Here is a 25801-nt window from a genome sequence, read left to right as displayed (position 1 = left end):
GACAAACTAATGCAGATCATGTGCGGGATTGTGTATAAAAAGAAGGGCAACAGAATAACGCGTTCAGAATATTGCAGATAAATGGGGGTCACAGATGATGGAAGAATACTCATGTGGATGTTTTCGCCAGGTTTGTTCCCCCCATATTTTTCAGTTCATCATTAGCCGTGGCATAACTGGTTAGACATTGCACTGATCATCCAGCGTTCCTCACGGATCAGGGCCCAAGGCCCAATTTTAGCATGGTGTTGTATCCATGGGAAAAGCACTTCACTCCCATTTTGTTCACTCTGTCCAGGTGTGAATGGGTACCTGACCAGTTGGGAATGATTAAGTGCAGTGGCGAGTCATAGATATGTCAGATATGAATTCACTGCCCCGAAGACAGTAAAAGGTTTTGGGTCCATCAATTAAATCTTTTTACATTTATCCCCCCCCACCCCCCCGTCCTCCCAGCCCCTTGAAGTATTCTTCCGCCTCTTCTTCTTCTTCACTGTGAAGTGGGGCACCAGGTTCCACACGTTGTGTTGGTTGTGTATCAAGGCCTGGGTCTCTACCTTTAGATTTCCTGTTCATTCTGCAATGTTGTTAGACCATCAGGTCTCTTTTGTTGTTTTTACCTCCGTTTTCATCCCTCAACAGTTTCTTGGATGACTGTTATAAAAAGGTCACTTTCATAAGGTCCAATGTGCTGCTTGATGGTTCGGTGCACTTATTCATCAGTGATTTGACCAGTGAATCTTATGTTTAGTATCTTGCGATAACTCATTTCCATGGCTTGAATTATTCTTCTTCCCTGAGGGTCGATGTCTCACATACAGAAAATGGAATATACCAATGCAAGAAGGAGCCTGAATTTGTATTACATGGAAATAAAGCTGTCATTCCATTTCGGGTTCACTCTGTACAGTGCCGTGGTGAACTTTGTCCTTGTGGAGTATACTCTTTTATAATTTATATTCTATGCCAGAAATTTAGCAGCAAATGTGAAACAGTGTCGTTTGTTTCCGACAGAAACAATAAGGATCAGGAACCTTTTCTGTATGTTTATCCTGTAGGCTATAATAATGTATGTTGTCTGTGCCCTTTCTGCTATTTGTTGCTGCGTTACGAGCCCACTGGCAATGACCATTGGCCGTTCTAACTCTTTTTCAGCGCGTGTGCGTGTGTGTGTGTGTGTGTGTGTGTGTGTGTGTGTGTGTGTGTTGGCTTTTTCTTTCATGGTCCTGTTTCCTGCTGGAATGGGGTAGGAATGGAGTCCTGGGGAAGTTGAGGGAGGAGGGATGGCGAAGGAGAAAAGAGGATGTGGGAGGCGTGGTCTAACCTTCCAAGGGAGGCGTGTCATCCAATGTCGCGCTTGGCTTTGCTTCTCATCGTTGTTGCTGTTCAGAGTGCTGGTCAGTTGCGCTGTGAGGGTAGCCTCATAGAGATTTCATCAGGGGCGATAGCTCAGAGCCACAGGACATACTGTCTCCATGCCCAGCAATCCATACCTACATCCTATAGCGCCAGACTCACCACCATTGAAGAAAGCAAGTGCAGATGTGGGTTATCACCATCCCTATGCCTCTACAGGAATCATGCGGATGAATCTCACTCTGTCAGACACAAAAGATGTGTCACTGATTGGACACACCATCAATCCGTGGAGGACACTGTGGAAATAGGCGGGGATTGTGTTTGAGGTCTGTTTATTTTGAGGTTGCACACAACGCATGATTTCTACTTTCGGTCCACCAGGAACGTGTTACCATCGACTGGGTGCTTCCGTGCATCACAAATCATCTTCATCATCTTCTCTGAGTAGTAAACTATTTCCGCAGTTCCCCCCTTTCCAATCATCCATTGGAATGCTTCGTTTTGAAAGTCATGGAAGACAGAGTCGTATGTACAGCCTAAAACTTTCCATGAAGTTCTTCTCCCATGCATACAACAGGCTCGGCATCAGTGGTCCCGAGATTGAGTTCTTCAGCTTATTCGAGGGCCCAGTCATAAATAAAACCGTTCAGACCAGACTGCAGAGACGGAACAGACTACAAGAACGCAAAGAACAAAAAGACTAACTGATTTCTGGATGAAAAATCAAAACTGAAATTAAAATGCGGCTCATGCTTTTAGATCTGATCTTCAAACTGCTCGTTTCGGCAGGGAGGCACACGTTCTGTGTTGCCTTTCCTGAACAAAACTTAGGAGCAGAAAATGTAATTCCTCAGAGTGAAGCCAGAGGTGACATTGTTACTGCAGGCCCACAGAACGATGACCTACTCGTCTGGAACCCCAGTAAAATGACAGCAGCACAGTGGCAAGGAAAGTTCTGTCCATTACGTTGCAATGGAAGTGCTCTGGTGGGCATTGTCGACTCAAACCGCTGCCTGCAATGTTTTCCTTGTACTTGTGACGAAGACTGTGAAGTCTATGGCACATGTTGCCCTCAACTGAAGGACTCCTGGCACCCACCTCCCATTGAGCGAGCCCAATGCATCAGTGTTGGTCCAGTAAGAGTCCTTCAAGCTGTTACCTGTGACCCTGCCTTCCCTCAAAACGAAACCCGGGCCCTGTGTGAATCCAAGGCTTTGCCCAGGAGGAGTGATACCGTTCTACCCGTCACCAGCATTGCAAAGGGCGTGACGTACGCCAACAGGTACTGTGCCCAGTGTCACCAAGACCTGAACTACAGTGTACAGTGGGCTTTCACCTGTCTTCACGATCAGTACCTGTACAACGTCACCAACGACACGCAGTATGACGACCACGCTGCTCTTCTGCCTGATATCTGTAGCACTGCTCCTGTCTCCTCCGTCAATCCTTCACTGGACTACTGTGTCGGTTTTCAGAAGTACTTTGACCCCATCGACATGATCTCTACCTGCAACGTGACAGGGGAATGGAAAGAAAACAATAAGCACGTGCGTGAGGCATGTGAGGAATCTGACTGGTCTGGAGGGGCAGCAGTGACTGCAGTGACTACACTTTATGCCAATGTATTCTGCGTTATGTGCAATGGGCAGCACGATGTGCTGACAAGAGAAGGCTGTTACATTATGTACGAGATTGACACGTACACATTCACGGACCTGGTTAGCAGCACTCTGCCTCCCGAAATTGTCACCTCCAGTGAGGAATGCACACACAATCAATGGAAACATCCCAAGGTCAGATGATGGCTGCTTTTCCAAACAACTTATGATTTAAATGTCATCACCCCCCCCCCTCTCTCTCTCTCTTATATATATATATATATATATATATATATATATATATATGTCTTTCTATCTTTATTTGCCTGTCTGCATACCCATCTCTCTTTTTATCTATTCAATATATACTCAGATTCTTGTTTAACGGGTATCTCACATTTGTAAAATCTTATTCGTTTCTTGCACTGAATATCAAAGCAGCAAGTGTAATGCAATTAAAAATGGAAACACATATTTCAAAATCGTTTGGAATCTGACGTTAAACCCCCCAGATAGATAGATATGGATAGATCATACGCTGAGAACAATTTTTTTGTCTTTTGGATTTGTGTACCGCACGAACCAGGCCCAATACTCAGCTTATATCACAGACTGACATAAGCAAAGTGAGAGCTCTATTATCAATGATTTCTCCATTGCAATGGAAAAAATCATTCACAGCTTAGTCTTTTGTGATGAGACATGACTCTCGAACTAGAAGGCAAATTGCACTGGCTCTTAGTGCTGCAGCCTTAGGGGCTAGTCGTTCTCTGGGAACCATCCCAACACCGACAGTTGCCTCCTCTGCTGTTCTGATGGTCATAGTCGGACATGAATGTCATACATCGCAAGAACGCTGAAGCCACTTTCCTTGAGATTAGAAGAGTTTTTTGTGCAGCCCATATCTGTTCACTTTGGGTAAGGAAGTCTTGTCCAGCATAGATGAGAGGGAAAGATAGAAAAAAGAAAGATAATAATAATGCTAATAATAATGCTAATGCTAATAATAATAATGAAGATCACTTCTATAGCGCTGTTGCCACACAGAGACGCTGACGGCGCTTCACAAATTGAATACAACAAGAAAGAAACAACAGTTTTCAAGATTATTCAAATCACAAATAATCACTCATGGTGCTTTACAAATTACACGTTACAAAAGAGAAGCAAAAGTCATCAAGAAAAAAAAATTCAACCACGAAGAAACAATCACCATCCTCACATTATGAAAAGAGCACACATACACACACACACACTCTCTCTCTCTCTTTCTTTCCCTCTCTTGCGATATGCTAAAATGTCATATTCTTGTACTAGCATCTTTCCCAATGAAAGAAATCTTGGACTCTTCACTTTTATTGTTCGATTTTTCAAATCATTGTCAAATAGTCCAATTGGATTGTTGTTATGACTTTTTTTTCTCCCCTTTTCTTTTTTTCTTTTCCCCCTTTTTTTTTCTTTTTTCCTTTCTTTTTTCCCTAAGGGGGCGGGGGGTGTCAAGAAATCTTGGACTTATCACTGTCTGATTAATTTTGTTTTATGCCTAAATGTTTTAGCGTTGGATAGCTATTGTTTTAGTCAGATTGGATAGACATTAAATGAAAGTGAACACACACACACACACACACACACACACACACACACACACACACACACACACTCTCTCTCTCTCTCTCTCTTTCTCTCTCAATCAACACACACAATACACACACACACAATACACACACACACACACACACACACACACACACACACACACACACACACACACACACACACACACACACACACACACACACACACACAGCACCTCCCACTCACACACACACACACAACACTGGAAAACAGTAGTAGCAAATGAAACTGTAACTCAAATGGAAGACCAAGAAGCTTTCAGCTGGGACTTAAAGAGTCCAGGAAAGGGGCCTTTCACAGGTCAGCTGAGCAACTAAATGATCGGTGACCGAAGGTTTTCAGATTAGTAAAGTAACCTTTCAGCTGAAGATCGAAGTGAGCAGGAAGGCTGATAAGTTGTGAATGAAGAAGAGAAATATTACGGGTGTATGCCATCAGAAAAAGCGGTACGCGAGCATGGCAGTTTTGAACTGAATGCGGCATTCATTTGGAAGCCAATGCAGGTCTTTGAACAAAGGCGTCACAAAGAGTAATTAATGAGTGATTTATTGTGTATATGTGCACTGATTGACTGATATTATTATTATTTACTTCATGGAAAGAAGTGATCAGGTTTGTTTTCATTATGCCATCACTGAAAAGGGGGGGGGGGGGGGGGGGTGAAGAACATGATAAATCACCACGATATCAGGGGGAAAGCCCACTTTATATCAATATATGCACAATAATACATACAGAAATGAACAGAACTGTTAGCTACAGAAAGCAATGTATGAAGTTATGGGAAAGAGTGGCTGGGTGATTCGCGAGTGTATGTCTGGATACACTGGTGTGTGGGTGTGGGTGTGGGTGTCCCCATCTGTGTTGTGTGTGTGCGTGCGTGCGTGCGTGCGTGCATGCTTGCGTACGTGCGTGTGTGTATGTGTGTACGTGCACGTGTGCGTGTACGTGTATTTGCGTGTTTACAGTTATTAAAACGGCCTAGCAGCACTCCATGCTGAATATGACGTCCCTTGACAGGCAGAACTAATCCAACCTTCCACCTCGCTGCACCGCTCTCACCTCATACTCCCCACCTCCCTCCCACTTACCCCACCTCCCTTCCACTTTCCTCACCTCTCCTGCCCTCCCCTACGCTACTCCCCCCTCGCCCCCTCCCCCCCTCCCCCGCCTTTTCCCAGCCCCTCGCCTGTGGCAGTTTCGTGTCTTATCCCTGCTGAAGTAGTCCTTGGTCAGATGTTATCATGGCTGGAACAAGAGAAATCAATCACTTGGACCTTTCATGACACATGTGTCATTCAGCTGTAGACCTAAAGATGCTGGGGTGAGAGAGAAAAACCCGAAGACGAAGTCAGAGACCACGTAAGAGGAGAGGAAGGAGGAGGCAGATTGGAGGGAAAAAAAGGAGAGAGAGAGAGTCAGACAGACAGACAGACAGACTGATGGACAGACAGATGGAAAAAAAGAAGAGACAGGAAAGAACAGGGAATAAATGAAAAGATACAGAGATGGGAGGGGGCGAAGAGGAAAGAAATAGAAAGAAAGAAGATGCTGGCAAAAACAACAACAACAACAAACTTAAAAGAATAGCCCATATAATATAATGCAGATCAACAAAGTCAACAAAGTTATATGAAGCACACATTTCAGTTTCTCTTTGATTATCAGGAAACAAACAACATCAGCCACATCTTTGACATTTAAAAAATTAAAGTGCCTGCTAAACAGCATCCTATTGATTGGCAACATCTTGAATTATATTTTGTTCAGCTTCAGTTAAAAAATGATTAGAAACACACACACACACACACACACACACACACACACACACACACACACACACACGTATATATATATATATATATATATATATATATATATATATATAATCAAATTGTTGAGAAATGCAATTAAAACCAACATGGATTAAATGATGTCAAGTCATTGCTGTGGAGAATTCACGTCATGACGTTTGTTTTCCTTTCAGCAAGCTCTCATTCATTCAGCAGAACGGATATTGAAAGCGTTAATTTCTTGTATTTGTATTTCTTTTTATTACAACAGATTTCTCGATGTGAAATTCGCGCTGCTCTCCCCAGGGAGAGCGCGTCGCTACACTACAGCGCCACCCATTCTTTTTTTTATTTTTATTTTTTATTGCGAGCAGTTTTGTTTTTTTCCCTATCGAAGTGTATTTTTCTACAGAATTTTGCCAGGAACAACCCTTTTGTTGTCGTGGGTTCTTTTACGTGCGCTAAGTGCATTCTGCACACGGAACCTCGGTTTATCGTCTCATCCAAATGACTGTGGTGTCGTGTCAACTTTTTTTTTGGCACCGTTATAATCAACAATGAAGAGCTGATATCCTGCCAGATGTTTTTGCTGTTCAACTACCACTGTGCCCGGCATCCAACTCTTCCGACCAGCACCTATAGCCTCTCTCCCCCCAAACCCTATCTCTCACCCCCCCCCCTCTCTTAATCTATCTCTCTGTTCCCGCTCCCTATCTCTTTCTCCTCTCTCTTCTTCTCTCTCACTATCTTTGTTTCTCAAGCCCTTTCTCTTCTCTCTCACCCCTCTTTTTTTTTTCTTTCTGACTGGTGGCCTCTGTCTGCCCCTCTGTCCATTTCTTTCTCTTTTCCTCCATCTCTCACTGTACACCTCTCTATTTATCAATTTCTTTCTCTCTCTCTGTCTCCTCTCTACCTCTCTCTATCTCTTTCTCCCTTCTCTCTATCTTCACTCTCTTCCCCTCTGTGTCTTTCTCACTTCTCCTTTATTCTGTCTTCTCTCTCTCTCTCTCTCCTTCTCTCTCTCTCTCCGCCTCCCTCTTCCACGCTATCATCGAGGCCTGTCATGTCAGCGCCCTGCCCCCACGGGCCATCCAGCGATAGCGGCACCACTGCTGTGCACTGCAAGTCTGGCCACCTGATTGATTAAAGATACAGCGGCACATTCCCCCCTCCCACCCGCCCCCAACCCCCCGCATCCCTCCTCTCGTCCGGATTTCCTTGTCTTCTGTTTGCACATCTGTCTCTGTCTCTGTCTGTCTCTCTTCTCTCTGTCTCTTATATGGTTTCCTTTTAAGAATAAAGTTGTTGTTTTCTCTCAAAGACTTTGTAACAATATTTATACACTTAACCTTCACGCGGGGCCATGCTCATTCGTTCTTTAGTTTAATGTCTTTTCACTGTAAGTGATATTAGACGAGGGAAGGGAAAAAAATCGAGTGGGAGGAGGGGGGGGGGGGGAATTACTGTGTACGCATACGAGTAAGTGAAAGTGTGTGTGTGTGTGTGTGTGTGTGTGTGTGTGTGTGTGTGTGTGTGTGTGTGTGTGTGAAAATTATTGATTTAAGTTTTGTTTAAAAAATAAACAAAAAATCATAACAATATAACATGTCCTGATGAATAAATCGTTTACATTCAAATTTGGATTCTTGTTTGTCTGTTTGTCTGTCTCTCTCGTTTGCTCGCTCACTCGCTTATAACCTGTCAGATTGTAGGTGCAACAAACTCTTCTTCTGTCGTCCGTTTTCACTCAGATACTGATGATTATGGCTTTATTGGCCTGACACGAACATTTCCTTGCAATGGTTCGTCATGATTACAATTATTTTCTGGAGAAGAATCATCAGAATGTTCAAACAAATTCAATCAAACTGTAATGCAGTATATACGAAACTGTTGGTTTAAAAAAAATTTTTTCTGTCCCATCATCTGCACCGTTTCAGTGGCATTACTCCCACGCCCCTCATTCCGAGTCCTCCATATATAACCACACCCGGATTCGTCTGTCACAATCTCAGTGCCTTAAGTCCACAGGGAACCATCGATACTATGTCGCCAGGAGGCCACACACCAGAGGAGACCCTGCACTGCTGCTGAGTCACTTCGGTGGTGTTCTTTAGTGCCTGTTCTGATTTATCGTACGTACGACACCACCTACTAAGCCCTCTACTAACGACAATAATGGCTTAGTCGTGGAGCCATTTTATAAGAAACGTTTCTAAGACAAAGAATAATGACCTCATAAGGTAAGAAGAGTGAGCACTGCGCAGTGAATGGTGCGAAATGCAGATGTGGAAGTCAATTAAGAATATACGAACGGTTTAATCTGCCCTCAACCGTTGATAAAGCTAAAACAGATCATGTGAGGAATGGTGTATGAAAAGAAGGGCATGAGAGTGACGCGTACAGAGAATTTCATAGAAATGGGGGTGACAGACGATGGAAGAATACTCACATTCAGATATTTTCGACAGGTTTGTTTCCCCCAGTTTCTTTTTCAGTTCCAGTTCATAGTTCGACATGGCAGAATCGGTGAGGCGTTGCACTTTTCATCTAGTTTTCCTCAGTGATAATGGTTCAAGGCCCAATTTTGGCATGGTTTAAACAGTATTTTATTTGGAACATGTCACAATACAACACAGATATCGATGAACAGGACAACAAGAAAATCTTATATAAAGTCCTGTCCTGATACATGTACATACTGAATATGTGACGGATGTCGTCATAACTAGAAGTTAAGACATGAACATCCATGAGTTTTGAACAAAACTGAGCTGAGATATAAAGTGAAGAAAATGAATTATAAACGTGTGGTGGAGGAAGAAGTCAATAGAGAGAGAACGAGAAGTATCAACGGTGGGGCACAAGCACAGCAAGACTTAACTTGACTGACAAACAAAGCGGCGAAGGCCAACCATCCCGCGAAAAAAACCCCAAACAAACAAAAACAAAAAAAAAAAAAAAAAAAAAGCAGGCAAGCACGCCATCATGTATTCATATCATGAGCTGGCAAATGAAAGGGCAGCACTCTTTCAGGCACATGCACTTACATATATGCATACAGACAGAATATTACTCATCGTTATAAACCTTTGAATTAGATGCATGCAAACATATATTGGTATAATTATGTATACGTTCACACACACGCCCATCTACACACACACACACACACACACACACACACACACGCATATATATATATATATATATATATATATAGAGAGAGAGAGAGAGATAGAGAGAGAGAGAGAGAGAGAGAGAGACATATACATACATATACATATATATAGACACATATACATAAAAAGAGGGAAATGTCTGAATTAAGGATCAAATCGTTCGCTTTGAGTAATAAACTTATGAACAGTTTCAAAGATGCTGACATTTATCTCAAGACTAAAGGAGGTGTTACCAGATAGTAAGTTATGTACAGTGATATGTTCTTGTGGGAGATTATGAATAGTGTTTGTTCTATGTATGTTGTGGCTCGGGCAGCTGTCTCTTGTGGAAAACTGCAAGCACAGGATGGATCATACCTTATATGTCTATTATACAGGTCACAGTTTAATTCGCTCATACCAAGTCTCAGACGACAGTGAATAATGTGTTATTTCCTTTTACCCAGATGTTAATATGGTGAGACTGTAGTGTCTGTAGAGGAAAGGTAGCGTTTCAGTTGACTGAGAGACCTGGTCTGTTGAACAGAAAGAGGAAGGGTGTTCCAAACAGCCGTGGCTGAAGGGAAAAAAGTTGGCATGCTGTTGTCCTTTGGAAAAGCAGTTTACTCTGATTTTCTTCAGTATATCCAGGTGTAAATGGGATTTTCTTCACTATATCCAGGTGTAAATGGGATTTTCTTCACTATATCCAGGTGTAAATGGGATTTTCTTCACTATATCCAGGTATAAATGGGTACCCGACTTCGCTTGGCGCTCTACATTCCTGTGTCGAGCTGCAGACATTGTAGATTTGAATTCACTGTCCTGAAGACTGTTAAAGTTTTTCGGACCATTGATGAACCTTTTTACATATATTTTCCACCTCGAAGACTATATTCTTCTTCTTTTCCTCTGTGAAGAGTCACTGGGGCGCTACACAGAAGAACTTTTCACCAGGTTCCTCCAGGTCTGTTGGTTGTGTGTCAAAGCCTGGGTCTCTGCAGATGGATTTCCTGTCCATTCTGCGATGTTGTCAGTTCATCGATTTTTTTTCTGTCTTCTCCGTCGTCATCCCGTTACAGTTTCTCGGAGGGTTGTTACAGCAAGGACACTGGATCAAGCTAGGTAGCTATTTCTGCATAGCTTTGTTTTCTTAACTGATGCCAGCAGAATTTCATGAGGTCCAATGTGCCGCTTGATGGTACGGCGCATTTGTTCATTAGTGATGTGATCCGTGTGTCTGACGTTTAGTATCTTGCAGTAACACAGAAGAGTGAGCAAGAAATGGCAGTCTCAGCATAAGGCCTGTTGCTCACATGGAATGATAGGGGAAAAAAGAGCACTACTGGTAATGATAAAGACCCCTCCCCAAAGAGCTTACATGCGTGCATGTGTTTTTTTGCATGGAAAGAAAAAAAGTCGAATTTTAGCAGGCGCAGTTCCTACTCATGGATGTTCTCAGTATCGTAAGGGCCAATGAAATTCCACCAGTCTACATGACAATCTATATCAACCTTGGCATTCTTGTTGCTCTTAACGATGAGGATGTATTATACTTCCGTGATATTGAATGGTGTGGCACGAAAGTGGATGGTCATGATCCTGTTGCAAACAGAGCAGCAACTTAGTACTGCGCTCTTTATGTCCTTGGTGACCAAAAAACCCACCCCATGTACATGTTTGTCCTCTTCTCCAAGACAGAACAAGACAGGTCCTCCTGTCTGTACTTCTCTGTTGTTTTTCAATCTAGATTCACAAAGACCATTCTTTGGTTTTATTCCTCTGAGTATGATAGCTTCTGTTTAATTCATCACACATCTATGAAGGACATGGCATCTGTCAAGACATAGTCATTTGTTGACCAAACATTTGAAAAATAAAACACCCCGACACATTTCTCAGTGATAATTTCGTGGAATGAAAGACTCGTCGTCCAAATATTGCCACCTTTCCAGTACCATTATCTCCTCTTATGAAGTGCTAGGTGCTCTGAATTAAAAACCAAAAAGTGAGCTACACAAATGGTGAATTATCATTCATATTCTCATTCACCTTTTTCTCAAAATCATTGTGGCCAGACTGACAGGATTCGTACGCTCAGACTGCCTGTCGTCACACCATGATGCTGACTACAGAGCTCTTCAGATGGTTCAGATTATATTATGTTCATTGTTTGCGTGGCGGGTCTGTTGGCATATATCAATAATTGACTGTAGCTCCGCCATCCAGGCTCTCTGGTTCGTATTCAGGATGGTTTCGTTTTTGTCTGACAGAAGAGATAAATATCGATAACACTCATGAGGGAAAAACAGACAGGAAGTGTTCTGTGTGTTCAGTTCAGGCTACAATGATATTCTGTTAGCCTTTTGCTCTATATTTTGCTGCATTATTTACGCAGACCTGTTGATGTAGAGGGAGGAGGGATGGAGAGGGACAAGAGGGGGGTGTGGGAGGAGTGGTCTAGCTTTTTTAGGGAGGCGTGTCATCCAATGTCTGTCCTAGCTTTGGTTGTTTTTGTCGTTGTTCAGAGCACTGGTTGGTTGAATTGTGAGGGTAGCCCCGTGGAGGTGTCATTAGGGGTGCTAGTCCTCATCCACAGGACACCCTGTCTGCGCACTTGCCAGTCCACACGTACAATCCGTAGCGCCAGAGGTACCACCATTGAAGAGAGCAAGTGCAGATGTGGGTTATCACCATCCCTATGCCTCTACAGGAATCGTGCTAATGAATCTCACTCTGCCAGACACAAAAGATATGTCACTGATTGGACACACCATCAATCCGTGGAGGACACTGTGGAAATGTGCGGGGATTGTGTTTGGAGCATGCTTTCTACTTTCAGTCCATCAGGAACGTGTTACCATCGACTGGGTGCTTCCGTGCATCACAAATCATCTTCATCATCTTCTCTGAGTAGTAAACGTACTTCCGCAGTTCCCCCCTTTCCAACCATCCATTGGAATGCTTCGTTTTTGAAGCCATGGAACACTACGGTGTATTTACAATCAAAACCTTTTCCTGTCGTTATTCTCTTACGCATGTGACAAGCTACAAATCGGAGGTAAAAGACTGACAGTCTTCAAATTATTTGAGGGCCTGGTCCAAACCTAAATCGTTCATACCAGATTGCATGTAAACCAAAGAAACAGGATAGACTACAAGAACGCCAAGAACAAGAAGACATATTGATTTCTGGATGAAAAATCAAAACTGAAATTAAAATGTGGCTCATGCTTTTAGATCTGATCTTCAAACTGCTCGTTTCGGCAGGGAGGCACACGTTCTGTGTTGCCTTTCCTGAACAAAACTTGGGAGCAGAAAATGTAATTCCTCAGAGTGAAGCCAGAGGTGACATTGTTACTGCAGGCCCACAGAACGATGACCTACTCGTCTGGAACCCCAGTAAAATGACAGCAGCACAGTGGCAAGGAAAGTTCTGTCCATTACGTTGCAATGGAAGTGATCTGGTGAGCATTGTCGACTCAAACCGCTGCCTGCAATGTTTTCCTTGTACTTGTGACGAAGACTGTGAAGTCTATGGCACATGTTGCCCTCAGCTGAAGGACTCCTGGTACTCACCTCCCATTGAGCGAGCCCAATGCATCAGTGTTGGTCCAGTAAGAGTCCTTCAAGCTGTCACCTGTGACCCTGCCTTCCCTCAAAACGAAACCCGGGCCCTGTGTGAATCCAAGGCTTTGCCCAGGAGGAGAGATACCGTTCTACCCGTCACCAGCATTGCAAAGGGCGTGACGTACGCCAACAGGTACTGTGCCCAGTGTCACCAAGACCTGAACTACAGTGTACAGTGGACTTTCACCTGCCTTCACGATCAGTTCCTGTACAACGTCACCAACGACACGCAGTATGACGACCACGCTGCTCTTCTGCCTGATATCTGTAGCCCTGCTCCTGTCTCCTCCATCCCGACAAATTTGTTCGACAAATGTAATATGCTTCATTTCTACTTGGACCCCATCGGCATGATCTCTACCTGCAACGTGACAGGGAAATGGAAGGAAAACAATGAACACGTGCGCAAGGCATGTGAGGAATCTGACAGGTCTGGGGGGGAGGCAGTGACTTACAAATCAGAAAAGTACGCCAACGTCTTCTGCGCCATGTGCAACGAGCAGGACGATGTGCTGACTGCCGAGTGCACGGGAAGTCGTGGACCTGACGTGTACACCTTCATGGACATTGTATCGTTTTCTCAGCCTCCCAAAATTGTCACCTTCACTGAAGAAATCGATGGATGTCCAGTGAACCAATGGAAACACCCCAAGGTCTGATAACATTTTTTTTCTAAGCAGATGCATTTAAATCTCTCTCTCTCTCTCTCTCTCTCTCTCTCTCTCCCTCTCCCTCTCCCCCCCCCTCTCTCTCTCTCTCAGACTGTCTTTCATTTGATTCAGATTTGGAGTAAACGAACTTAAAGTTAATGAGCGTTATAAGGATAGCCTGAAAAACTGTACTTTTTGTGGAGGGTACGAAGACGAAATTCATGTACTGGCAGTTTGTCCACAATAGGATATTCTGAGAAAGAAATATTATCCGAGCATATACGCAATCTAAGGATTCCCATATTACCCACTTACTTCAAAATGCGAACAGCATTGTGTCAGGAGATGCCGCAATGTTTATTTTATTATTTCTTGCGTTAAAACAGACAGCAGAAAGCGCTTATTCTTAGTCGAAAGAAATGTTTATAAATTACCCTTACTTATTTAGTTTTGTTATAAGTTTATCCTTTCTAACATTTTTTGTTCATCCAACTCAAGGTTTGGTTTTCATATGTGTGTGTGTACAACTCGTGCATTTATATGTATACAGGTCGGTGGCCTTACATTAAAACAGTTCTGAGTTTATTTTGTGTGTGCTTGTGTGTCGTGCCTGTATATGCGTTTCTGTATATGCGCATGCGTGTGTGGACATGCTACTGTTGACCTCAGCATGACCACGCAAGAGTTGCTTTTATCTATTTATTAAATACGTATGTTCCCTCTTCGAAATCTTAATCTGTTTTATCATTTCTTTTGCAAATTTGGATTATGTTTTATAAACAAAAAACAGAAGTTTATTCGTTTTTCTGCCCCAGTGGTATTGAAAACCCACGCCACCCATCCCAAGCCTATTCAAAGACATTTGGTCAAACAGCCTTTCAGTATCAAGCACCTTCTGTCTGGAATTCTCTTCCTCTGGAACTTCGGCACTCACCAACTCTGTCCTCTTTCAAAGGAAAACTTAACACCCACCTGTTCAAAATGGCTTTTGGATGTGACGAAGCATAGTCTATATATTATTATTATCATTAACATTATTATTATTATCTTCATCCAATACAGGTTCGCCTGCCACAGTCTCCGCTTTGAACGGTCTGTGTTTGGCCACCAGGAGGGCACTTGCCAGCAGAGACTCCGCAGTGGTGCTTGTTCTGATTCGACAGACGCAGGACATCAACTGCTTAGCCCCAATCTGACAGATTCAACCGCATAGTGGCGGAGTCAGACTGAGTGAGCGTCTCAACAGAAGTGGAGAACGCAAACATGTCCCTCCAACGACAGTCCCCTTCGAACTGCCGTCATAAAAGACTTTGAAAGGAATTCACCACAAGCGAAGTGGTGTGGGGATTTGAAAATGAGGTCACCATGTGCGCAGGGCATGAACGGTCATAGATATTGGGGGCATTTTTGTTCCGTGCTTCGATAAGGCTGGTAGCGAAACTACCATGGAGGGTCTATTTCGATATGGGACAACGTGACAAAGCTGTAGTATTCGCTTCCTGTCATACATGAACCAGCCTCGATAAATACTGAAAACTGCAGTTGTGGTCAGTAGCATCAAATATCATCCTGATTATGATGATGATGGTGGTCATCATCATCATCATCATCATCACCACAATCATCATCATAACCGTTTTTATTATTATCATTATCATTATTATTTCATTATTGTTGTTGTTTTTGCTGTTATCGTGACTGTTATCATTACTATTGATAATGAATTATTATCACTTGTGTCTTTGTAACTGACTTCTAATTTACTTTGTTTATTTGCATCTCTCTCTCTCTCTCTCTCTCTCTCTCTCTCTCTCTCTCTCATATTACTCAAGAAGCAACCACGCAATATTTCCATAATATCACATGCATATATATCATTATTTTTTTTGTCACGGTCAGTATTTGTTTTGCCTTTTCGTCTGTACCTGGGCACCAAAACGATTGATGGCATGACTTAATCTCCAGGTGATGATATAGCTATAGAGATTTTTTTTTTATATCACACAGACACACACACACTTAAAATTTATTCATCGTATGTATAAAAGAGCGTTAAAATTAGTATTGTTGAAGTCGAGCTCCCTAACCCATATTGACTCTAAACTACTTAATGTATTATCTTTCCACAACAGGCTGTTCTTCAACAGGGCTGCTCGCATGCATAATGTGATACACGGAAATGCTCCCAAAAAGATAACAGAAACTTTTAAAACTAATGACCACTGACACAACCATATGTTATGTATATCCAGACCTAGAAATAACCTTTATAAATCCAGCTTCCTATACTCTGGTGGAAACTTATGGAATAACCTTCCACTCATTTTAAAGAATATAAAGAATAAGAATGTGTTTAAAAATTATGAAAAATCATCTTATGAACTGTACAAATGATGAACATTAACACAAATATATATCTATTAGCCCCCAGCTATACCATTATTTGTGAACTGTTTTGTGTATGTTTTGGCTGGCGGTTTACTTGTGTCATATGAGGGGGTATGTGAATGCTACTGTGTATTTCATCATCGCGCAATTCTAGTATGTATGTATATTTTTTCTTTTCTTTTTTTCCCTTCTATGTTTCTCCTCTTTTTTTTTCCTTTCTTATCTATATTTATAATTGTTTTGTCTATTTTTTTTATTATCTAGATGGCTTGATGTAAAACCAAAAAGCAGTTGTTGCTTATTCAATCGCCATCTTGAAATAAAAATGTTGACTTGACTTCACACACACACACACACACACACACACACACACACACATATATATATATATATATATATATATATATATATATATTTCCGTGCACGTCTAAAATAAGGGATTGCAATATACACAATAATTGAAATAACATGTCTAAATTATCTGGGGAGGTGAAAGGGTCGAATTGAGACAGCGATCATTGCATAATCGCAGCATGGCATCCTTTCACAAACATTGTGAGGTCCATCGGATACCAAAATCAAGCATTGCCCTCCTCACATTCCCCGTTTCTCAGCATCACCACTAATCCCACTGGCGAAAATGGCAGTTGTCATTGTCCATTTTCATTGTCATTTTTGATTCATGCGAACTGCGTGAAACATGTTAGATTTTCAGCTAACCTCCTCCCCCACTCCCCGCCACTCCCCCTCCCCACTCCGCCCACCCGGGATATCTGCAGACATGTATTTCTTGTCTTGTCTTGTCCTGGCTAAACTAACACACCCTGTGTGTATGGATTGTTGCAGGACGGCTGCCAGGAGCTGCTGTGCAGTGCCGGCAAGCTGCCCAGTTCAGATCACACCTGCTACACCCCAGTGGCACGTGTCCGCAGGTTGGGCTACCGCCTCCGGTTACTGCTGCGACCTGTGTTGGTGACGAAGCGATCTCGCCATCCCCCGAACAATGTGTCGTTACCCCCTTCCTCCGGGCCGCCTCCAACCAGAGCTAAAAGGGCCAGGAGGCTGGGCACGTGTAAGTACAGCAGTATCATCAACAAAGCAATGAAGAAAATATTTGACTTTTACTATGCTGTCAAATCTGTGACAATAACAACGGCTCAAACCCGGAACGAAACGTGTTTCTACCAAAGGTACAATTCCAGGCTGAAGCTGATGATGAAAAACGAGACGAGGAAACGTCATCGTTTGAAAGGTGGGAGGAAGATGCTAAAACTGAGACTGGATGAAAACAGACTGGACGTCGCAGAGTTCCTTGCTGCCACAGTAGAAGTTGACATCATAGGAACTGTAAAACACCCACGGGACGCATTTGAAGAAACAGCATTAGAGCGTATCTTTCAGAAGGAGTGGAATGTCTCCATTAAAAAGTGGACTGTAAAACTCAGAGCACTTGATTTGACATCAGGTCTTTATGGAGCTCACGTTGATCAAGGTCCCGACAGGGACAGGCTTCACGTTGCCTATGACTATCAACACCCTTTGAAAGGTCTCGAGCAACTCTTTCTCCCCTTGTCAACGCGTTTGCTTTGCAAACACCTCAGCTTTCGTTGGGACGAATTAGAAGTGAAGATGTCCGACAAAGAATTACAAATAACCTTTCCTTTCTACCTGGGCCCTGACATGAAACCCGTGTCCTTTAATGCAAGGGATCATCCCCACACTGTCTGGATTGAGGAGGACCAAGCTCTCGTCATGTGCTTCCAAACGTATTTAGAAGTATTTCCTCCGAACGTAACAGTTGTCAGTCAAGGCACGGAGGAAGCCAGACCCCACGCGGCTCTGAGCGTTGTGTGCAACAGCCTGTCTCTGCTGTGTCTGGCACTCACTCTGCTGACCTATTCCCTGTTCCCCGAGCTGCGCTCTCTCCCTGGCCTCAACAACATGGGTCTCTGCTCCTCTCTGGCAGCTGCTCAACTGGTCATGTTCACACCTCGGCACCGAATCTCTAGCATCAGCCCACTGTGCATCTCGGCAGGTGTGGCTCTGCACTGGCTGTGGCTGATGGCCTGGCTGTGGATGGCTATCTGCTGTGTACACATGCTGCGGGTTTTCACCGCCAAGACACGGCACGCCTTGACCCAGCGTGAAACACAGAAAGCCTTCCTGCGTAACGTCCTGTCCACAGTGGTGGTGTCCGTGGGTATCGTGGTACTCACAATGGCCACCTCCGCAGCTGTTTCGGGTGGCTCCAGTATCGGGTACGGAAGTGGACAGTGTTTCCTTGACACCGGCCTCCATCCACTGCTGATGCTGCCCGTCTTTCTGCCTCTGGGGGCGATGGTCCTCACCAACTTCATATGCTTCTTCATAACCGTTGTCTCCATCGTTCGCATGCGCCGTCTGACGGCCCAGGTAGGCAGCGGACGGCGTGACGTCCTGGTGTACGCCAAGCTGGCCACAGTGACGGGGGCGGGGTGGGTGTTGGGTCTGTTGACCCCGGCCATCCGTAGTCTGTGGATGGTGGTGGTGGCGGAGCTGTGCACTGGCCTGCAGGGCTTGCTGCTCTTCTTGTCCTTTGTCTGCAACGCGCGTGTCCGGCAGCTGTACAGGGCAAGGTGTGGGGCCCGTCAGCAGACTGCTGCTTCCACCGCCACCTCTGTCACCTCACCCACTACTGTAAAGGCCCAAACTGCAGACGGCTAAATTGATTTCAAGCCGGAATGCGCTCGGGATAGTCTTTGTATTTCTGGACTATTTCGTTTCTGGTCCTTTCCATTTCCCTTTGTCCAGTCGCAGATACATTTGGAACACTACCATTTATGTCTTGAAATGTTGATTTTAACCCTGTGACTGCTGATCGTTAGTGAACTGACGTCAGTGTAGCTTCAGTTTTCAATGTACTGTCTGCTTTTCGTGTTGTATCGAATGATTCAATTAATTCAACTGAACGAAAGTAATATGATCGCTTGAGTAAGCAGACCAAGTGAAGAGCGGTGACTGACATGGGACCTGAAATCCCAGTTTTGTCTGACTGCCATTCTCTGACGAGAGTACCAATCAGCAGCCGTCAAAGTGTCTATTGTAAAATGATTTCTTGGCGTATGTGGTCTTTAACCAGATTGCACCAGCAGGTTCTCTCCACTCCTCCCCCTCTCTCTCTGCCTCCCCTGTCTGTCGTTTTCCCTCTGTTTAATGAAATGCGCGCGCGCGTGTGTGTGCGTGCGTGCGTGTGTGTGTGTGTGCGTGCGTGCGTGCGTGCGCGCGCACGCGCGCGTGTGTGTGTGTGTGTGTGTGTGTGTGTGTGTTTATTTTGAAATACTATATCGTATTCTCTATGGACTGTCTTTTGAAGACAATTGTTGATTGGTATTTTCTGATAAAGCAGTACCGTCTGTCGCCTCTTCCAAGGAAATGGATCGTCTTGTTCCAGAAGATGGAATGCATTTTAAAACTGGATGTGTGTTTTTTTCTGAGAAGTTTGTGCCGTTTCCCGTAATAGTATTTTGCTCTTTTTTTTTTTTTTTTTTTTTTTTTTTTTTTTAAAGAGAGTTGTCATGTATTTTGTTTTTTGAGACGTCTATACAGTTTGCCTTCAGTAGTATTAACGTTTTATGAGCATTGTCATGTTAACCGTATACTGCGAATCTTCAAAGAACCTGTACTAACCTGTCAAAATTGCATGCTTTTTTTTCTCCGGTGGTGGTACATTTTTCAAATGAGGCTGTGTTATATTTTACAGATTGTTTTTTGAAGAGACAGTACTGTCATTCTTACATAATGTTTGGAGGTGTTTTTTTTTTTTTACAATTCTGCTCTTGCTCCACATAATTCTGTAACTCTTGGCGATGCTGTGTCGTCCTTCATCATATATCATGTGTCGTGCGTTTTAAAAGTATATTACAGTTATATAAACACCAAATTGCGCCTGATTGTTTTGAAGTACTGAATCAACCGGTGACCTTTTTGCCTACCCCAGCTATATTTTCATTTAAGAAAATGATGCCTTTTTCAATGACTACCCAGTCTTTCTCATTAAAAAAAAAAAAAAATCAAATGTTGTGTGGGCTCATCAAGGATGCTATTACTGTTTCGAATGATTAACGACTTCATTTATCTAGAAATGTTTGATTAATCGCTTCTTTTGTAACGAATATTCCGACACATGTTCAGTTTGTGCGCACAGAGTGATGTTAGTTGTCCTGACTTCTGGAGCGTGCGCGATATTGTCACTGCGATTGTTGACAGAACTGGGATCCTGAATTGCTTAGCAGAGTGTTAATAGAAGTGAGATCCTGAATTGCTTAGCAGAGTGTTAATAGAAGTGAGATCCTGAATAGCAGAGTGTTCATAGAGGTTGGATCCTGAATAGCAGAGTGTTCACAGAGATGGGGTCCTGAATAGCAGTGTTCATAGAGGTGGGATCCTGAATAGCAGTGTTCACAGAGGTGGGATCCTGAATAGCATAGTGTTTATAGAGGTGGGATCCTGAATAGCAGAGTGTTCACAGAGGTGGGATCCTGAATAGCAGAGTGTTCATAGAGGTGGGATCCTGAATAGCAGAGTGTTTATAGCGGTGGGATCCTGAATAGCAGAGTGTTCACAGAAGTGGGATCCTGAATAGCAGAGTGTTTATAGCGGTGGGATCCTGAATAGCAGTGTTTATAGAGGTGGGATCCTGAATAGCAGAGTGTTCACAGAGGTGGGATCCTGAATAGCAGAGTGTTCACAGAGGTGGGATCCTGAATAGCAGAGTGTTTATAGAAGTGGGATCCTGAATGGCAGAGTGTTTATAGAAGTGGGATCCTGAATGGCAGAGTGTTCACAGAGGTGGGATCCTGAATAGCAGAGTGTTCACAGAGGTGGGATCTTGAATAGCAGTGTTCATAGAGGTGGGATCCTGAATAGCAGAGTGTTCACAGAGATGGAATCCTGAATAGCAGTGTTCATAGAGGTGAGATCCTGAATAGCAGAGTGTTCACAGAGGTGGGATCCTGAATAGCAGAGTGTTCACAGAGGTGGAATCCTGAATAGCAGAGTGTTCACAGAGGTGGGATCCTGAATAGCAGAGTGTTCACAGAGGTGGGATCCTGAATAGCAGAGTGTTCACAGAGGTGGGATCCTGAATAGCAGAGTGTTCACAGAGGTGAGATCCTGAATAGCAGAGTGTTTAGAGGTGGGATCCTGAATAGCAGAGTGTTCACAGAGGTGGGATCCTGAATAGCAGAGTGTTCACAGAGGTGGGATCCTGAATAGCAGAGTGTTTATAGCGGTGGGATCCTGAATAGCAGAGTGTTCATAGAGGTGGGATCCTGAATAGCAGAGTGTTCACAGAGATGGAATCCTGAATAGCAGTGTTCATAGAGGTGGGATCCTGAATAGCAGAGTGTTCACAGAGGTGGGATCCTGAATAGCAGTGTTCACAGAGGTGGGATCCTGAATAGCAGAGTGTTCACAGAGGTGGGATCCTGAATAGCAGAGTGTTCATAGAGGTGAGATCCTGAATAGCAGAGTGTTTATAGAGGTGGGATCCTGAATAGCAGAGTGTTCACAGAGGTGGGATCCTGAATAGCAGAGTGTTCATAGAGGTGGGATCCTGAATAGCAGAGTGTTCGCAGAGGTGGGATCCTGAATAGCAGAGTGTTCACAGAGGTGAGATCCTGAATAGCAGAGTGTTCATAGAGGTTCATAGAGGTGAGATCCTGAATAGCAGAGTGTTCACAGAGGTGTGATCCTGAATAGCAGAGTGTTTATAGAGGTGGGATCCTGAATGGCACAGTGTTCACAGAGGTGGGATCCTGAATAGCAGAGTGTTCACAGAGGTGGGATCTTGAATAGCAGTGTTCATAGAGGTGGGATCCTGAATAGCAGAGTGTTCACAGAGATGGAATCCTGAATAGCAGTGTTCATAGAGGTGAGATCCTGAATAGCAGAGTGTTCACAGAGGTGGGATCCTGAATAGCAGAGTGTTCACAGAGGTGGAATCCTGAATAGCAGAGTGTTCACAGAGGTGGGATCCTGAATAGCAGAGTGTTCACAGAGGTGGGATCCTGAATAGCAGAGTGTTCACAGAGGTGGGATCCTGAATAGCAGAGTGTTCACAGAGGTGAGATCCTGAATAGCAGAGTGTTTAGAGGTGGGATCCTGAATAGCAGAGTGTTCACAGAGGTGGGATCCTGAATAGCAGAGTGTTCATAGAGGTGGGATCCTGAATAGCAGAGTGTTTATAGCGGTGGGATCCTGAATAGCAGAGTGTTCATAGAGGTGGGATCCTGAATAGCAGAGTGTTCACAGAGATGGAATCCTGAATAGCAGTGTTCATAGAGGTGGGATCCTGAATAGCAGAGTGTTCACAGAGGTGGGATCCTGAATAGCAGAGTGTTCACAGAGGTGGGATCCTGAATAGCAGAGTGTTCATAGAGGTGAGATCCTGAATAGCAGAGTGTTTATAGAGGTGGGATCCTGAATAGCAGAGTGTTCACAGAGGTGGGATCCTGAATAGCAGAGTGTTCACAGAGGTGGGATCCTGAATAGCAGAGTGTTCGCAGAGGTGGGATCCTGAATAGCAGAGTGTTCACAGAGGTGAGATCCTGAATAGCAGAGTGTTCATAGAGGTTCATAGAGGTGAGATCCTGAATAGCAGAGTGTTCACAGAGGTGGGATCCTGAATAGCAGAGTGTTTATAGAGGTGGGATCCTGAATGGCACAGTGTTCACAGAGGTGGGATCCTGAATAGCAGAGTGTTCACAGAGGTGGGATCTTGAATAGCAGTGTTCATAGAGGTGGGATCCTGAATAGCAGAGTGTTCACAGAGATGGGATCCTGAATAGAAGTGTTCACAGAGGTGGGATCCTGAATAGCAGAGTGTTCACAGAGGTGGGATCTTGAATAGCAGTGTTCACAGAGATGGGATCCTGAATAGCAGTGTTCACAGAGTGGGATCCTGAATAGCAGAGTGTTCACAGAGGTGGGATCCTGAATAGCAGAGTGTTCATAGAGGTGAGATCCTGAATAGCAGAGTGTTTATAGAGGTGGGATCCTGAATGGCAGAGTGTTCACAGAGGTGGGATCCTGAATAGCAGAGTGTTCATAGAGGTGGGATCCTGAATAGCAGAGTGTTCATAGAGGTGGAATCCTGAACGATAGAGTGTTCGAAGAGGCGGAATCCTGAATAAGAGTGTTCATAGAGGTGAGATCCTGAATAAGAGTGTTTACATTCAGGTGTACATCCACAACATTAGTGGCATTTGTAGTATGCATTCTTGTAATCCACTCGCTATACTGTGTTCATAATTTTATATGTATCTTTTATCGATAAAACATACGAACCGTATCTCACTGACACATATTCATACGCGCACGCACTCGCACACACACGCACGCATGCACTCACTCACGCACGCACGCACACACACACACACACACACACACACACACACACACACACACACACACACACACAACGTTTTCTCATGTCCATGGTATGCACCAACTGCCAGAAAGCTCTTTCAATGTTCTTTCTTTTGAGTGTGCGCTGACAGTCAATTGCATTTTTCTCTCAAGTAAATGAAGTGTTGTCATGCATGTGGGTTTTATAGTCATCTTTTATCGCATTTTCGGTCATATTCATACCTTTATAATCCCCTAAGTGTAATAAACAGGCAACTGTGCCAATTTACATTTCGTGGAATTTTATAGTATGTAACCCAGGATATTTCGAATCTCATTATGTCTGCATTTTCGTCTGTCTGTCACAGAGCGAGCGAGCGAGAGAGAGAGACAGAGAGGGAGAGACAGACAGACAGACAGAGACAGACAGACAGAGACAGAGAAACACACACACACACACACACACACACACACACACACACTGACAGACAGACAGACAGACAGACATAGACAGACAGAGGGGGAGAAGTGGGCGTAAGATAAAAGAAAAAAAAAAGAGATCCCAACCCGCTTCTAAGGACATGAGGGGGCCTTAATTTCACAGCTGGTGGAACATAATTTTTCCCTGGTGGGTCTGACAAGGCACTGGAGACGGGGCCAGGCCACCGACAGCCACTGGAGGAGGAGGAGATGATGATGATGACGACGACGATGATGGTGATGTTGATGAAGAAGAAGACGAAGAAGAAGAAGAAAGAGCAGCAGGAGAAGAAGAAGAAGAAGAAATCGATAACAATGATGGTAATGAATAAGGGGAAGCAGAAAGAAGAAGAAGAAGAAGAAGAAGAAGAAGAAGAAGAAGAAGAAGAAGAAGAAGAAATCGATAACAATGATGATAATGAGTATGGGGAAATAGAAAGAAGAAGAAGAAGAAGAAGAAACAGCAGCAAAGACAAAAGAAATCGATAACAATGATGATAATGAGTATGGGGAAATAGAAAGAAGAAGAAGAAGAAGAAGAAGAAGAAGAAGAAGAGAAGAAGAAGAAGAAGAAACAGCAGCAAAGACAACAACAAGAACAACAGCATTGGCATCATCATCAACAACAACAACAACGACAACGACAACGACAACAAGAAGCAGAGAACAACAAGTAGAAGAAACAGGAGGAGAAGAAGATAATATAGATGATTACATTAACAAGGACCAAAAGAATGATGAAAGTTCTTTCAGAAAAATGTGAATGAAAAAAAAAAAAATCATCATGATGAGACGAAACAAAAGAAAGAAAAAGGAAAGAAGAAAAAAATAAAAAGGAAAAGAAACTGAGAGACAGCAGGGAGATGCAAAAAGAGAAAAAAAAGTGTTGAATAAACAACACAATCAGGAACAACAGGGACAGAAGAGGAGGAAAAGGAGTGATGAGCGGATGAGAAAATAAAAAAAGAACATATTCAAAGGAAGAAGGAAATGACATATAGGACAAGAAGAAGAACACAATCAGGAGGAGGAGGAAAGGATGGGTAGTAAAAGAAGAAGAGGAAGAAGAAGGCGGAGGAGTTGTTTTGTTGTTTTTGTTGTTGTTTTACATTGTGAACACGAGCGTGCACGCTTGCGTGCTTAATGCTGTGCGTGTGTCTGCGTACTCGATAAAGCCTTCAGTGTGTGTGTGTGTGTGTGTGTGTGTGTGTGTGTGTGTGCAGCCTATGGAGTTATTAAAGCGCCCTGTCTCTCGCGCCTGCGCAGAATATGACGGCGTGGCGACAGGCGGAACTGATCCATAATTCCGTCCCATTGCACCCAGCCCCAACACTCACACCGATTCCTTAGCCCCCCCACCACCCTCCCTCCCCTCCCTCCAACCCCTCTCCTTCATTACCCATCACTGACAGCGCCTCTCCCCTCCCAACCCTACTGAAGCACCCTCAGGCCAGTCCTTACCCCCGGCGGGAACAAAAAAACCCAAAAAACAAAAAAACAAAAAAACTAAAACAAAACACACACACACACACACACAAAAAAAACCCCAACAAAGAAAACAACAAACAAACAAAAAAAAACCCGATCTTTCTTGAGACATGTGCATCTGAGGAGAGCAGGAAAGGGCCAGAAGCACACAAAGGGGGGTAAGCAAGAGAAAAGGGGAGACGAGGAGTCAAGCAAATGTTGAAGAAGGGAATGAGAGGGATTAAAAAGCAACA

At 43.7% G+C, this 25801-nt stretch overlaps 2 protein-coding genes across 4 annotated transcripts in view; one reads left to right on the top strand and one right to left on the bottom strand.

The window, feature by feature from the left end:
• Positions 1–25801, bottom strand: part of LOC143281136 (uncharacterized) — a 404535-nt gene that overhangs the window by 39901 nt on the left and 338833 nt on the right. The window lies entirely within an intron of this gene.
• Positions 12241–19501, top strand: LOC143281673 (uncharacterized). The gene is made up of 2 exons (XM_076586921.1): positions 12241–13829; positions 17061–19501. The coding sequence occupies exons 1-2, from the start codon at positions 12768–12770 to the stop codon at positions 18915–18917; spliced, it is 2919 nt and encodes a 972-aa protein (XP_076443036.1). The 5' UTR covers positions 12241–12767; the 3' UTR covers positions 18918–19501.

The sequence above is a fragment of the Babylonia areolata genome, chromosome 4 (assembly GCF_041734735.1).
Source record: "Babylonia areolata isolate BAREFJ2019XMU chromosome 4, ASM4173473v1, whole genome shotgun sequence".
Taxonomy (NCBI): Eukaryota; Metazoa; Mollusca; class Gastropoda; order Neogastropoda; family Buccinidae; genus Babylonia; species Babylonia areolata.
Note: the sequence above shows the minus strand (reverse complement) of the source record. Positions and strands in the feature narration are given on the sequence as shown.